This window comes from Pteropus medius, unplaced genomic scaffold (assembly GCF_902729225.1).
Source record: "Pteropus medius unplaced genomic scaffold, Ma_sr-lr_union100, whole genome shotgun sequence".
Classification (NCBI taxonomy): Eukaryota; Metazoa; Chordata; class Mammalia; order Chiroptera; family Pteropodidae; genus Pteropus; species Pteropus medius.
The window spans coordinates 7,515,056-7,531,722 of record NW_024351730.1 but is presented as its reverse complement, the minus strand read 5'-3'; the positions used below and the strand labels follow the sequence as shown (position 1 = coordinate 7,531,722).

Sequence of the window (16,667 nt, the reverse complement as noted above, 5' to 3'; positions counted from 1 at the left end):
AGAACTTAGGATAGGGCCTGGCTCATAGAAAGCGTGGAGCAGATGTTACCTACGATTATTTTGGTGGCAAACTTTTCACATCTCAATTGCTTGTGATCCACGCAGTGTCCTCTACCCATCAGCAGAGAAGAATCATCTGAGAGGTCTCGCAGGGTATTTGTTAACTGAACTTGCTTCAAAACTTTCCGCATGCCTTGTTCTATGCATCTCTTCCATCTAGCTCTTCCTGTGTTACATCCTTTTATAATAAACTGGTGAGCTAGTAAGTAAAATGTTTCTCTGAGTTCTGTGAGCTGCTCTAGCAAATTAATCAACCCCCCAGAAGGGGTATGGGAACCTCCAATTTATAGCCAGTTGGTGAGAAGCAAGGGGAACTTGTGATTGGCTTCTGGCTTCTGAAGTGGGGGAGTTGGGGGCAACATGGATTCTTGTGGGGCTGAGACTTTAATCTCTGGGATCTGATGGTATCTCCAGGTTGAGCGTGAGAACTGAGTAAATTGGTTGTTGCTGTTAGAAAACACACGTACACCACATCGTTGTGCCTTTGAGAGCCACCCATACTTCTGAAAGGTGGCCAGTCAGTAGCAGCCTCACTCCAGTGACCTCAATTCCACGGCTGAAGCTTAACAGATTTCTAAACATTCCCACTTCTGAAAATCCAGCCAGTCTTTGAACTCTGTGTTTCCCTGAAACTCTTGATAAAATTAGTGGGAGAGGGGGCCCAAGGAAATCCACCAGAAAACCAAATAGTACACATGGTGCTTATATGCCTTGACCTTCCTCCTGGCAAACTTGTGTCTATATCATGTGGCCTCTCCTGTAATCTGCTGGGTGGAGACATCTACCCGAGTCTACATTGAGCTTCCCCACCTTCTAGCATGTGACTCAGGACATTCTAAACCTCAGTTTCCTCCATATACTCCCCATGATTGTTAAAAGATGTTCAAGGAGATCAGTGTAAAGCACATGGCCTGGCTGGCCATTTTCTCTTCTGAAAGGAGTTCAATGATGTCAACAAGCCACCAACTGGCCTTCTTGATTACATCCCTTGAATTCATTACAGCTTGCTGGCAACCAACACTCAACACAAAATCCATGAATATACGCATGACATCAGTGTGCTAAGGCAGGGATCCCCAATCCCCAGGCCGCAGACTGGTACTGGTCTGTGGCCTGTTAGGAACTGGACTGCACAGCTAGGCTGCACGGCAGGAGGTGAGCAGTGGGTGAGCAAGCGAAATTTCATCTGTATTTGCAGCCACTCCCCAGCGCCAGCATCACAGCTTCAGCTCCACTTCTGGTCATCGAGCATGAGATTTTCATAGGAGCACCAGTCCCTGGTGCCAAAAAGGTTGGGGAACACTGTGCTAAAGTGTGAGGATGACTGTGTTAAACCAGAAAGATAAAGAGTCTAATTTTTTCTTCTTCAGTATCCAGAGTCTGTCACCTGCAATGTCATCCCATAGTGATCAGAATTCAAAAACCAGTTTGCCTAAAAAGACCCACAAAAGTCTGCTCCCTTATCTCCAAATGTCCACGCTGGAGGGAGAAGGAGATGGGTGCGGGTGCCTTTTAGCGAGTAATTCTTTTAGCAGGGAGGATTGGGGGAGCAGGACAGGAAGGAGACTAAAGCAATGTGACTGCACAGAAAAGCATATGCTGCATGAAAACTGCGTGCATTCTGATGGAGAGGAGAGAGCACAGGGTCTCTGCCAGCCTGCAAGCTCTCCCTGTAACTGAATGCTGGCAGTCAATGCCTCCTCTAAGCGAGATTTGATGCAAACACAGTATGAGCTTTGGGTCTCTGAAAACTTTGGGTCTTTTGGGAAGTTAGCGGATGAACTTCCTGTTCTTCCCACAGTGTCCTCCCAGCGAAGTCCTCTCATCTACGCCTCAGTGCAGCTCGCTCATCTCTCCCCACTGAGTCTCTCCCCACTGAGGCCCCTCCACTAAAAAAATCTCCCTGTGCCATACTGACCCTTCTCACATGCCAGCACTTTGGCTAACCACTCCCAGAATCTTTGAGGCCTTCCTCCCGTGGGTGTCCTCCCCTCTATTAAAGTGCCTAACAGCTGGGCTTGGTGACAGACGCTCCTGGAAAACGGACCTTGGTCCCCTTTCTGTAGGGAATGATCAGGGGTGTCGGCACGTTACTTCCATCCGATGAGTGGCTGAAGTCTCCAGAGCGCGGCAGAAGAGCAAAGAGCACGTCCTGCCTGGCAGAATCCTTGCTGTGTGGGCCATTTCAAATATAGTTGGACCACCTCCATAGGGAACTTTGGGGACCAGAAAAGAAGTTCCTCCACTGCTTTATCATCTCCTGCTTTATGCAGGTGCCTCCACACACTCCACATTCTTCATCATTAAAGTCCCTGTTTTTCTGTTGGCATCTTTTCATCAATTATATTGCTATCTTCTGGTGACAACGAACACTTCTGTCTGAAAAGCCGACCCTCTCTACTGCCTCTATTGCTGCCTTCGTGTGCACTCCGGGCCTAAGGAGAGCCCTACACTGGGTCCCCATCTATCCCTACAATGCCCTTCTCTCCAAAAGAAACTCAGTTCCAACTGAGTGTCTGTCTGGTCAACCATTTATAAGCGGTTGATGCCACTTAAACCTAATAGGCACAAGACCTCTCATCCAGAAGTCCTTCCCAATTCTTCAATCGATTTTCTATTTACCCCAGCCTCCTCTCCACATTGCTTATATAAACTTTAATAGCTGTGTTCCCAATTTCACATAGGAATTCTGCCTAACATAAAATTGAAGTTTTTCGATAGAGACAATTGTACTGAGAATCTGCAAACCAATCTTGCAAGGACTTGATGGATTTATGAGCACTTTGAGACGTGCAGAATAGATTGCTAAAAGGTATTTCATATTTTATTCAATGATTTGGGGTGTGTCCGTGATAGAATTATAACCCTTGTCCAAATGTTACTCTCAAGATGGAGTATTTAGGAGTCACCACAGGTCATGAAGACAAAATAAATAAATAATAAGCAAGTAGAGACAAAATACAGTGGCTTTCAATATGTGTACTATTGGAAGTAGGCCGAAAACTTTTTAGTGAGTTAGGTCACCGGTATTGAGTATAAGCTGCTGCTCTCTTTACCATCATACGCTTATTGGAAGATTTCTAGATTAGTTTGAATCTCAAATATTCAAATTTAGGCAATTCTGAGATGTCTCTGTTGGAGTATCAGAGGAAAAAAACAAACCCTTCCAGTTTACTTTCTCATTGCCAGGATTCATCACAATCTACATTCTTCAGTGATTGCAAAGGAATCTCTTTCAAAGGACTGAATACATTTCTTCAGAAGGGATTTACATTTTAAATGATGTTTTTTAAAATTTCCACTTAATTACTACAGTCAATTTTTGTTTTTCAGTTTCCAGTTATTATTCTCAGCATAGCCATCCTTACCATAATTTCTAAGCAAGTACTTCTGTATACATGGGATGATTTTATTTTTTAAGGCAATTGAAATGCCAGGGACAAATTCAGTGGGGGGAAAAAACAATTTTCTGCTGAATGTGCCAAAAGTAGTGAACATGCCCTATTTTGGATTATCTTCTGCCTTACAGGCTTAGATAAGTAGATGGCCAGAAAGCTTAATGTATTATTTCCTCAAGTGAGTTTTTTTCCTCTGATTTTTTTTTTTCCTTCTAGCTGTAACAAGTTCCAAAGACAATTCTTTTCTAAAGGAATCATGAAAGCTTTTCTCTAATCTGCCTAAACGTTATTCTTCACAGCAGAATTGGGGGTTTACATTCAAATGAGCCATTTCAGCGTGATGTAATGCACGCTACAGCACTGTGGAAAAACACATCCCACCTTCCTGTAGGTTCAGACAAGTCAGGAAAGTTGCCATCCAGAGTAGCCAACTACACTCCGCGCTTCTGCAGCCCCAGGGTTGGCCCAGCGATCTCCCATTCCTACGGATAACGTTTTTCATTTTTGTCTCATTATTTCAAAAAAAACCTATTTTTAAAAATGTTCTTCCTTTAGAGAAAACTTCTTGGTTTCAGCAGAGGTGGTTGTTTGGTAAACGACTTCAGCTGCTTTTTGTGTGTTTTGTAGTGGTGGGGAGCCGTCTTAAGTGGACATTAGTGATTTATTCTCTCCCCGGTCTATTTTGTTCCAATTACATTGCTGGAAAACTTTATTTCAACCTGTTAATTTTATTGCGCACCACTAGTATTGCCCAGAGAACACATCTCACGTTCCTATTTTCTATTACTGGATAATGTGCGCCTCATGACTTTCTGTTTGCTGTAGCCCAGGTTAAAACTCCTGTCTAAACGTTTGTCACCCCCTACTCCTTTCTATCAATTTTGGATTAAACTTTTTCCTTTATCTCCACCCACTATCTATCCCTTCTCTTTGTAGGTGTCTGGAAGAATATTTCTCTGGTTTGATCCTCAGCTTTTGGCCCAAATAATAGTTGAAAGAACCATCTACATAACCAGTGTAAACAGTGAGCACCTGGATTCTCGATTCCATTTTTCAGGAATCTTGTTTTCTACCTCTTCACTTCCTTTCAAGCTTCTAAAAATCTTAAAAGTCTTTATCTGTCCCTCCTGATTTATCTTTACATGAGGTTTCTTACGTCCCGACAATTCTTTGCCAAGTGCAAACCCTGTTACTTGCTCCCATCCACATACATTTTCTGAGCATCCACACTGTGCCAGAGGTCTTGCCATCAAGGAGCGGACATTCTAGTGTGAGACAACTGCAGAAAGTGGTCACCAGGGCTGACATACACTTACAGACTAACTGGGTGGCAGGCCTTGGAGGTAGTATAAATGGTCGGTTCTGCCTGGCTCCTTGCACACAGTAAGCATTCAATTATTAACTCGATGTTCAGAAATATACAACATGTGGTACTATATTTTTAAAAATCACTATTTGGCCAAAAATCACTATAGTGTTTGTACTTATATCTACAACCGTTCTAGATTAAAAGAGACTAAAGGAGCATGACAACTAAATGCAATGCTTGTCCTTGAATTAAAAATAAAATAGCTATCAAGGCCATTATTGGCACAAATAGGGAGATTTTAATCTAGACTGTATATTGGGTAATAGTATTGTATCTGTCAAATTCCTTGAGTGTGATCACTGTATTGCGGTTCTAAGAATGCCTTTGTTTGGAAATATTAGGTATAAAGTGTCAATGTAATTTACTCTCAGATGGTTCAGAAAAAAAGTGTATCTATATATTGATAGAAAGAAATGCACACACACACAGAGTGGCACAGAAATGTGGTAAAATATTAACTGGAAAACCTAGGTGATAGGTATATGGATGAGTGTCCATTATATAATTCTTGCATTATTTCTATGCTTTGAAATTTTTCAATATAAAAAGTTGAGAAAAGAAAAAGAAAAACACTCAAAATACTTAAAAACTACCTTAAGTGGTTTTTGAAGAAAAAGCCAGAGAAAGGAAGAAAGAATTTACAAATCAGTTCTGAAACCAAACACAAATACTTTTTATTTATGGGATATCATTTTACATCAATTCCATTAAAACCTAAAACCAGTTTGCTGTATTCAATCAAGTTAGGTGGCATAACAGTATCTGAGTTAAGCTGGGAGTCACAGGACTTGCACACGTTTATGAATGTAATGCAAATACTGACGACACGAAGCATTCACAGTTATAGGTTAGCTGCTGTTCATTTAACAGTAACCCCCAAGAGAAATTATTTTATGAAAAAAGCAACCCACGTTTTGGTCTCATTTACAGACACCCAACATATTAGTTGGTCAATGAATTCTATACATTTATTATACAACATATGAAAGAATAAAAGATAAGGCTTACAGAGGTATTTTAGCAGTTGTAAGAATAAAAACCAAGGGGACAAACGAACTTTTAAAGCTTTTTGTATAAATTTCAAAAGCACTGTTAAAATGGAGACTGAGCGGCAACAGAAATCTGTTGTTAAACCGGGTTTGTCTAGTCAGATTCATAGAAACTTAATCCAGAGTTCATGCTCCAAAAAAGCTGCATGTAACATTACAATGGGTTTTTATGACAAATCGAAAAACAACATTTCTGACCTACCGCAGCAGTAAACGTCTAAAAGTTGTACTCCATTACGACAGAGTATTGCAATGAGGAGCTCAAAACACAATGGAAAGAGATAAAGGGCACAGACTTAGGTAAAAAAGGAAAACCAGAAGAAGGCACCCTAATTTATTTAACATTACCCAGTAAGTGCTTGATGATTGCTCAATTTTATGTAACAGGGACATGTTTTAGAAAAGGTATCTTATTACTCTGTCTGACCTTTTTCCTTCCTCTTAAAAATAACTTAATAAAATCAAGAAAACCAAGGGCAAGCACTCAGCAGTCACAGGGGTTTATTTTTCAAGGGAGTGTAAAGATTATTTGAAGTTTTCTAAATATGCCGGATTATCCTTTTGGAGTATTACTTTCATATTACGCATCATGAAATAAGTTTTACTTGGGTTTTTCCCCTATCATCAAAATGTTCACTGTAGATGAAATGTAACATCTCTCCTGTAACAGTCCTTACATCTAGGATTAACTATGCTTAGTGTTTAAAAATTTCTCCAGTTTCTAACAAAACTTTTAAAATACTTTCATCTATGATTTATACATGTATATTCATTTGTGATTTACAGTTGATCAAATTTAAGAACTACTGACTTTACAGTGTGACTTTTAAAAACTTTATAGGATACTTTTGAAAATGGAATCGTGTTCTCCACAGACATAAACTTGCCCATGGCCAATCGCCACTAGAATGGCACCATCGGAACAGAACCCCTTTCAACACATTAGTCTCAAGAGCTGTGCTTGCCGTTAACATCTTCTATTCTTTTCAGATATTAATTTGTGCAAACCGGGATGAATTTACAAGGTAGAAGTGAGTCTACAGTCCCTAAACAAGGAATGACTAAGTATGCTTAATCACTACAGAGTTTGTCAAACTTCTGGTTTATTTCACAGCAAACCAACCCTTTCTATTGGGCAGAAAAAGGAAGTACTTTCATTTCACCATATCATGATTTTGTATGTGCACAATACACTGTATATATACATACGGAATTTCTGTCTTTGGTGGTTCAGTTAGAGAAAAACAAATATTATGAAAATTTGAACACTGTTTGCAAAGAAACTGTGAGTAGTGGTCAAAAGTAGCATTGTCTGTGTGCTTTTCTCATTTAATGCCATTTAAAGGTTCACAATTAATCCAAAAAGATTTTTTTTTTGGCCAGATTTTGAAATAATCCAAACCTCTTCCAATCATTACATGTTCAATCATGGATCTCGCTTACAACTATAGCGTTCACTTGTTCAAATGCACCATTAGCTTTTTACTTGGATGGATTACATCATTAGACTTTTGTGTTTTCACAAAACTTTAGGGACTAAATTAGTCATTCAATAGCACCAGATAGTTGAGGGGAAACATGTTATCTATCTATTTCCTCAAGAAGGGTAAGGCAAGGGGAGAAAAAAAAGACATAAAATACAAACCTAAAAACACCGTCCTGTTTACTCGTTTCCTCATCCACATAAATAATGGCTATCACCTTTCTGCACAAATTACTCAGGTAATGACGAGTAGCCTCTCCAGGAAAGGTCCTACTGTGTAATAGAGTTAGCTCAATGCTGGTGGTTTCGTGTCCACTGCCAGCAATGGACATTCTGCCAGGAAAAGCCTAGCACGAAAGAAACAAAAAAAGAAAACAAAACAAAAACCTCTCACTTATAATAGAGCTCTTTTCCCAAAAAATTAGAAAATTAGACACCATGAAAGCTTAACTAAAAGTTCAAGCCACAACTAAAAGTGCTCTGCAGTTATACAATGCCAGCAAACCATCGGGTTTCATGGAGGAGCCAAACAAATTTTACTTAGAATGGCATAGAGAGCATCAGCAGACCAAACACTGACAAGAAGAAAGCAAAAGAAAAAAAAAAACAAAACACTAAAGAAAGTTTGCAAGAGTTTAAATCCCATCCCACCACACACACAAAAGTTACAATTTTAATTTGTTCATCTGTACCTATATTCAAATTACTACAGCTTTTAACATTAGAAAATTAAAACCTATCCCTTTCATGGTGGAAATGATTTGTGACATGTACATGTCTATATGTTCAAATAATTATCAGTTTCATCATTTAAAAATGCCAGTATTTAAGTAAGCCAAATTATATTTGGAATATGCCTCTGAAAAGTTATTTACTCCCACCTCCTTCCAAAAGTTGGCCTCTTAAACAATAAGGTGAATTCTGGCAACATTTGCTTATGGTAACAGTTGTTCTGTCTTGTCTTCTGAAATGCTACATTTGAGACCAAATAAAAGTATAATTGGTTCATTTGAAAAAAGGGACTAGAAATATGCCTCAAAATTATTTTTACAATACATTTTTGCAGAAATAATCTCTAGGTGAAGCTTGTTTTTATACACATATACAAAATTTAAACAGCAATATACACATAGTCACAGTGAGGACGTTGGCAAATTCACCAATCTGTAGTGTAAATACAAACTGCAAAGCAGCCTTCCAAGAGAACAATGCTACACAGCAGGCAGAGCTGGCCCATTCAATAGCAAACACCAAAAACGTCCCTGCAAAAGGGAGACAGTGCAAGAAAAGCAGCATGCGCTTTGATACAAACAGCAATTTATGGCTAATGGTTGACATAACTGTGGTAACAGTGACTCTTTCGCTGCTATGCATAAAGTCCTAGGACATCTGTTTGTCTTTATACCACTCCACAAACTCGTCCAACAAAACTGGCCCTGAAGAGAGAGAGAGAGAAAACAACACAGCTCTGAGGCTTTTCACAATGAGAAGGATGAGCAAATGTACGGCAACGGGGGAAGAGTGAGAGAACACCCAGCATCGGTACTTACACGCTCCATCTTCGTCATAGTTGCTGAGGTCAAGATTAATTGTTCTGCTAAACTCTAGCACATTGCACCACTGGTCTTTGTTAATAACTTTATATTTTGATTGCTGATGGAGGGAAAATTAATATGGATTACTGATACAATTAACAAATGGGATGGTTTCAATTGCTGTATGAATCAACTTTAATACAGTTCATGAAGGTTAACTCTCTCCATATGTGGTGTGTTAAGTACCAATCTAAGAGAAGGGTGAGAAAGAGAGCAAGCATAGAACTTAGGATAACAATTTTCATTACAAAAATATTATGGGGGTTCAACACAAAATGACAAGCACATCAGAGAAATACAATTTTATACCCCTAGAAGTGAAATTTCTAGACCGCAAAAGCCCTCTCTTATATAAAATGGGGATAATACCTACTTCATAGAGATGTTGCAAGAATTAAAAGAGAGAATTTGTGTAATTTATGTAAAGCACTTCATTCTGTGCTTGGTACAAAGTAAGTGCTAAATAAAGAGTAGCTCTCATGAATAGACCTGACACGACCAGCACAGTACCTGTCACACTGTCAGCTAAAAGTACACACACACGTGGGTCGCTCGATGAGGACCTACTGAGTGCTACATGCGGTCTCAGACTAGGTGCTCTAGCCACTGAAAAAAATTACTGTTCTAATAATTCAAAACTTGAATCCAGTAATAAAAGCAATCAGAATAGCCATGAAGTAGTTTTCTAATCCTCTTAGACAATAAATTGGCCAAAAGTGTATTTTAAAATACAGTATTCCTGCATAAAGCTTTAAAAATAAAAGCCAGATCTAATAATTTTTAAATCGACCACTAATATCTGAAACAGTGGAAAACAATACAAGCACATAAAAAGCAAAGAGAGTTGAGCCAATGGTTTTGAGGATGCAAACAAAAAAGCTCAAATGAAAAGATCTGTGTCCTTTTAAAAGAAAAATCCAAACTAATAAGAAAGAGAACAAAGCACAGAGTACAAGTTTAACTTTCTAAGCAACTAAAGGCAAAAAACAATCATTGAAACCGATGATGAGGTTCCTGGAATTCTGCAAAGTCAAACTGGCTTGCAGCGAGGTCTTTCAGCTAAAGAACATTTCATGCTCAGGCTCAAATTCTGCTCAACTCTCTAAGAACAAGAACCTACTTCTACTCATTTTTCAAATAAAGCGAACATTTCATGGGGCTGTCAGAGAAATTAGAACAGATCATGTAAGCAAATATTTTACATTAAAACCAGTTTTTATACCTTTCTTGAGGAGTTCCAGTTAGTAATGTTACAAGCAAATTTTAATAATGTTCCTCAAAGTATTGTATCACTTGGAAGTTTTTCCAGACAATTACATAAAGTAAGTCGTAAGAAAGATTATTCCAAGAGTGAAGCTAGAGTCAGGGACCAGGATTTCCTCAAAGACCCAACACCCGCAATCCTTCCAAGCAAAGGGCATTTTTTAAAAAGGGTTTGGGGTCGAAGGGCAAGAAGAATGCTACCTATATATGACAACCCAGTAACTCCAACTTACATCTCAGGTGCTTCCAGATCCTACAGTATTACACTACATTAAAACCTGCTCCTAATAACCAGCAGCTCAAAGTTTTTTTTATCACTAATACTTAAAGCAAACCAACGATGGAGTAAAGTGCTGGATTATTTCTAATGCTAACGTGAAGAAAGTTTAAACTGAAGGAGATATTGTCAGTTTGCCTAACACTTAGATTGATTCAAGGTCCCCAAGTTACCTGGAGATAAGAGTAGAGAAGACTGCATTACAAACTTTTTTTAATACGAAGGCAGATGGCTGGTTTTTTAAGCTTTGCTCAATAAAAGTGAAAATTCATCTCAAGCCAGAAAAGAGTAAATCTTGCTTTACTACTGCTACAAGAGCAGGAAATCTCAACAAAAGTGAAGCCTTAAAATGAGGACGAGACAGGGGAGGACAGGAAAGAGCTTGGCTGTCCCTGATGCGTCTGTACTGGGAGCGATGCAACACAACGTCAATGCACACACGGGCACAGAGAAAACGGGCAGCTGCTCATGGGCAGCAATTATGTCACCACAATTCCTACAGGTAGAAAAGTACAACAAACAGCAAGTAACATAAAATGGTTAAATAAAGTATACTTGGTACTTCTAAGCAAGCAAACATATATTCCATAAAATAACAATTTGGTACCTCTAAGAATTGGTGAAAAACTGGAAAAAGGGGCCAGATTTTTCCTAATAACAGTCCCAACATGCACTTGGCAGTGTTTATGTCTAGGCTGCGCTGGTCCTTTTCCTGTTTAACAAACAAAAACAAGGATGAGCCAGATGCCCCCAAATAATAAATTCCAATAATCCAAATTTCTATTTCACTTCAATAAGAAATTAGTAAACACTCATTTATCATTTAGCATACACCATAAAATACTTGGATTGAGGCTAAGGTGGGGGATGGGAGGTAGTCAAACACAATGGAAGCCTTGCTCTGTTTGAAAGATTCGTTTCAACTGAATATCACCCTAATGCAAAATCAACTAGTCAGGTAGTAACGGTATCTACGATTATTTCGGGATAAATAAAAATCTACAACTCAATCACTTGCTGTTTGACATTTATGAGAATTACCAAAATCATAACTGTTCACCCCAAAGCCCATAACTTAACTAAATGAAGTTTAAAGGTTTCAATTTCCATGCTTAGGAATCAAGTTTCCTTAATATAAATCATTTTCCAACAACTTTATTTTATTGGTAAATATATTTCTTATATTTAAAAATGTTGGAATTAAATTTAGTTCATAATAAATGTTGGGGTTCTGGAGAGTCTCTCCAAGTAAAAGGGTGTATTCATACACCTGCCGTGGGGGAAAGCAGCCTGCCTATTACAATCCTTCTTACCTTGGATTTGTTAGATGTGAAATCTCCTAGCAGAATACCCCTAACTAGTAACCAAGTGAAAGACAACATTTCATAAAGAAACCAGAAAAGAAATATTACATAAACCTCAATATGGGCAGATTAATTCTAGTTGTGTTTGCAGTTAAGGATCCTAATTGCTCATTCTCAATCTCCTTACAAGTTTTCATTCTCGAACTCTTAAGTGGGGAGTTTTTATGCAAAGGGACAGAGGAGCTGGGGCCGTAAACGGTAACCTTACATTGCCAAAGCTAGCCTGTGTGTGGTTATCTTAACTCTGGTGGAAACTTACAAAAGAACTTTCCTACAAAGGGACAAAGTTTCTGGCTATCTCATTTGTGGTAGAATCTAAATGTTCATCAAATTAAGGAATGATTCTGTGACCACGATTGTCAGCCACATATGCAGTCACACATACCTCCTGATAAAATATATTATTACCTGAAGGACTCTAACAGTGAAGTGCTCTCTAGTACACAGAAAATTTCTGACCTTGACACTGAATTTAAAAGTAAAGGACTTAAACAATACAGCAAATGTAAGGGCCTCACTCAACAACAGCAAACAAGGTAGATGAAAATACAGAAAGATGTGCAATAGGTCTGGTCTGTCTTTTGGTCGTAAAACATAATGACCGTTCACGAACAGACCACGTCAGATGTCTCCGCGTCACCCTTCTCTGTTACAGGCCATACAACTTAAGTCTGGTGATAGGGGGGATGCCCCAATTGCAGTTCTATGCAAACGAGTGGGGCCTCCTAGCCACAGCATTCTCTGCCTGCCCCTTGGCCATGCATATTGTCCTGCTCAGGGCTGCAGTACTCACTTCCCACGGAGAGGACAAGAGAAAAGGTGCTCTAGAGATTGTCCACCTTTTGCCAACCGAGCCTCATTGGTTTGTTGCATTTCAAGGGTTTATACTTCTGCGATACACTGTGCAAACAAATGGAAAACTTCCTCTAACCCTGTAACAAAGGTGTGGCAGACAGCAACAGCACACCATACTATGAAGCAATCCACAAGAAAAAATGAGTAAACTGTTGAAAACACACATGGCACCACAGGACTGGGCCAAAGTTCATTTGTTGAACAGCAGCTCACGCAGCACTGGGCTGATGACACTGGTGCTCGGGGAAAAGCTTTCCTTTGGAGGAGTTTGTAATCATTCACTAAACCTAAAATTCCTAATCTAGCTTCAATACATATTGTGCCTTCTTCCAACATCATCAATGCCTATGTTCCCATCACAATGGACATACACTAAGGTGACAAAAAGAAAAAAAAGATACAAAAGACCTGGACAGACTCTTTGCAACAATATAATCATCTGACAAACTGATGATCATGAAGGATTTCAATGCATGTGTTTGGCAGTGATGCCCAAACAGGGAGGAAAGGCATCAGACTCACAGGACCGGAAGCTGAACAGCACTCACTTACTCCTGCTCTGCAAAGGTGCCAGCCAGCAGCTCACAATCACTAACACCATCTTCTGCCTAGCAAATAAGAGAAAGATATTATGGATGCACTCAAGATCTGAACAGTGGCTTCTCGCTGATAACCAAAATTGCCTGTGGGTAGATTTGAGGCTGTGTAACTGAAAACACTCAAAATTCCTGGGAACAACAGTCCGGAGATCCCACAGCAAACATCTATTGAACATCAAAATAGAGACATGCCCAGGGGGTTCTCCACAGCAATGATCCTAATGGCATTCTCTGCCAAGGAGTTCCCAATTACAAGTGAATCAATCTCCCAGGATACTATGAAGCTGGGCATTTAAAAAATAATAATAATCACCTTAACTAATTCAAGGAGGACAGCAAAGACATCCGGAAGCTCCTCACAAGAAATTTAAATAGTACACGTCAACACCAACCCTGTGACCCTCTGCTCAGGGAGCACCAAGCACCTCCCCTCATGGAGCAAGGGGCAGATTTCTGCATCTCTAGGTCAGAATCTAAGCAGAAAGCATCTTTAGACAGCCTATCAAGAGTCAATCAGCATCCCCAGAAGGTCTAGCAAGGTTAAAGGAGAAGAAATGAAACTTTTCTCTCTGCCCATATCTTGACCCAAATGTGTCAGTATATATTTAATAGAGTTTAATTTTCTAAGATAACAAATGCTTTAAAAATTATTTTTCAAAGAATAACAGAAACTGAAAAGATTCCATATACCAAAGAGGTACCAACCCCCTACAATACACAACTAGACTCTGCCTTGTTGTCTTCCTTAATCACAGATTAAAAACAGCAGTTACAGTTGAGATTAAGCCTCTTAGTGATGCAGCTGCAAAATCAAAGGATCCTACTGTGAGTAGTCTTCTTAAGAAGTTATGTTTTATATATGGAATAAATGCAGTCCCTAAGCTAAAGACTAATAACAGCTAATGCAGAGTAGAAAATAATGAAGTTTTATTAAAGTTCATATTTGAAGTTCTAACATGAAAAAAATATATCACCTGTTTATGTGAGACTATTCTAGTACAAGTCTTCCTACAAGATGTGAAAATTAAGCATTTTTTCCCTTAAACAGCACAATGACTTAAGAAATAATAACTGAAACAAATAGGCAATTGTATATATATAAATATAAATACTATAAAAATGAATACTCAAATGAATAGATACACTATTCAGAGGCCCCCTCCCAACTCTTTCAGAGAATCTATTTCCAATTTTCACAAAGTTTTGACAGCTTAAGACATATGTAAAAAGGGGAACCTTTAATTATCAAAATTATAAAGAAAAAAATCTTCAACAAAAAAAATTCCTAAGATTTTCAAGATCTAGTTGGATTTAAGAATAAATATGTAAGTGACCATTATTGGAAACATAAATGGTGACGACCAAGTCAGAAATTGGTATGTGAAATCAAAAGGACTAAAATGAAGACCTATGACGTATCATGGAATTTGCATTTGAGACCACGGGGATTACAAAAAATAAAGAGAAAATGCAGTCCTCCTTACCACAGCTACCTAAATAAACAAACATAAGGCAAAAAATAGAGAGCTCTAACTCGAATCTTAAATAATACAACTCAGTTTATAAAACTGAAACTATAGCAAATCAGTTTTTTGAATAGGTTTTTTAAAAAATACACATAAAAAAACAAAACTTTTTAAAAAAAATACACATTAAAAAAACAAAAAGTCATAAAACCCAAAAATTAATCTAAACAATTATGCTCTTAGAACTTACCAAAAATTAGTTTAAAGATCAAAATGTTCGCAATTACTTAAACTATTGACGTCTCCTTAAAACAAAAGAAAAAATCTGCCAACAGGCACAGTCCTACTTTGTCATTTTATTTAGTTCAGATCCTATTATTGTAAGCACTATTCTTGGAATATAAGTCATTATTTGAAACTTCAGGTTTGCAGACACCTAAGTAATGTCAGTGAAGGATAATTCAACAACTATTTCTAACTCTATGGTTAACTTTTATTAAGAAATTAATCTGAGCTAGAAACTTCTAAGGGCCTTATACTTAAACTCATTTAGTACAACAACCTTATTAGGATAGGAATTATTATTCTCCTCAATTTATAAAAAAGGAAACTGAGGCACAGGGGGTTAAAATGGCAGACATTAAGTGGTAGATAATAGGTAAATAGCTGGGACTTGAACCAGGAAGTCTAATTCCAAGCCTGAGTTCTGCATCCTGAGAAGTAATGAGAATGAGGGAAGAGAGGTTTAAATATAAAGTGACATACAGTCCGATGAGCTTTACAAGTAACTGCTGAGCAAATCTGTGTGCAATAACCAGAGCAATTTTTTTTAAATTAAGATATAACTGACATACAATATTATATTAATTTCAAGTGTACAACATAGCGATTCAACATTTATATACATTATGAAAAAAGAGTACTTTTAAAGATAAAACTGACAAGGTTTTCAGGATAACAGACCTGGGATCAGATGCCTACATATTCTTCCTACTCTTGTTCCTTACCCAGACCTACTTTCTCTTTGTAATTTACAATAAAAATATAAGACAAAAAATAGAGAGGTGTGTATATGGTGTGTTGGGGGAGTTGTGCGGGAGGGAAACAAACAGACTGACAAGTAAAGTGGTTAAGAAGTGAGAAACTGACTCAAATCAGAAGAGGACGTGAATCAAATGGTCACAACAGACTAAGGTTAGAGTCAGGAGGAATTCTCCAATGAACACAAGATCCAGCATATTTTCCTTAGCAAATTCTGAGTAACATCATAATCATTTCTAATTTAAATGGAAATATTGTTTTACTTAGAGAAAGGAGATACATTTATTTTAATATGTGTGGCCTCTGACATCTTCCTGAAACACCTCCTCAGAAACAGGAAACAGAAGCACAGTTACCTCCTGACAGAAGAGTGAGTGTATCAAGGGACAGGCTGTGAGGACTGACTTGTAACAGACCACCCATCACAAGCTCACCTCTCAGTAAGGAATTCCCACTGGTGTATTCTGCCTCCAGAAAGCCCTGTTTACAACTTTACTTAAAGTTTTCTTTCAAAGAGTGAAAAATCAAGGACTTCTCTCCTACCCCGAAGGGAAATCCCTTCTCTTGCTCACTGCCATTCCTTCCCCTTCACCTTGAAGGCCTCCCTTTCTCTCAATCTAGTGGTTTCTTCTAACTTCACCTACTTCCTGATTCCGTCTGGATCCACCTCAATCATGCTAGGAGGGCTCCTCTCGACTCCCTTCTGCCCTCCAGGCTCACATACTTCTCACTCTCAATCCATCCCTTTATCCTCTCCTTTCTGCATTGATAAATTATATGCAAGGACCTCATGCACTGCTGGAAAAAAATCTGAGAGCAGCATCACTATAGATTCATGGTGTCCGTCT

The 16,667-nt window shown here is 38.5% G+C and overlaps 1 protein-coding gene across 3 annotated transcripts in view; it reads right to left on the bottom strand.

Annotated features, from left to right (window-relative positions):
- Positions 1 to 5,476: 5,476 nt before the first annotated feature.
- Positions 5,477 to 16,667, bottom strand: part of DCUN1D4 (defective in cullin neddylation 1 domain containing 4) — a 66,314-nt gene continuing 55,123 nt past the window's right edge. For 2 of the 3 annotated variants that reach the window (XM_039845181.1, XM_039845183.1), the window contains exons 9-11: positions 11,102 to 11,206; positions 8,910 to 9,012; positions 5,477 to 8,795 (exon numbers count right to left, since the gene is read on the bottom strand). In XM_039845181.1, coding sequence (XP_039701115.1) covers positions 8,740 to 8,795; positions 8,910 to 9,012; positions 11,102 to 11,206 — 264 coding nt within the window. In that variant the 3' untranslated portion in view covers positions 5,477 to 8,739. The remainder of the gene's footprint in view (positions 8,796 to 8,909; positions 9,013 to 11,101; positions 11,207 to 16,667) is intronic. The other variant, XM_039845182.1, reaches the window with a different exon arrangement.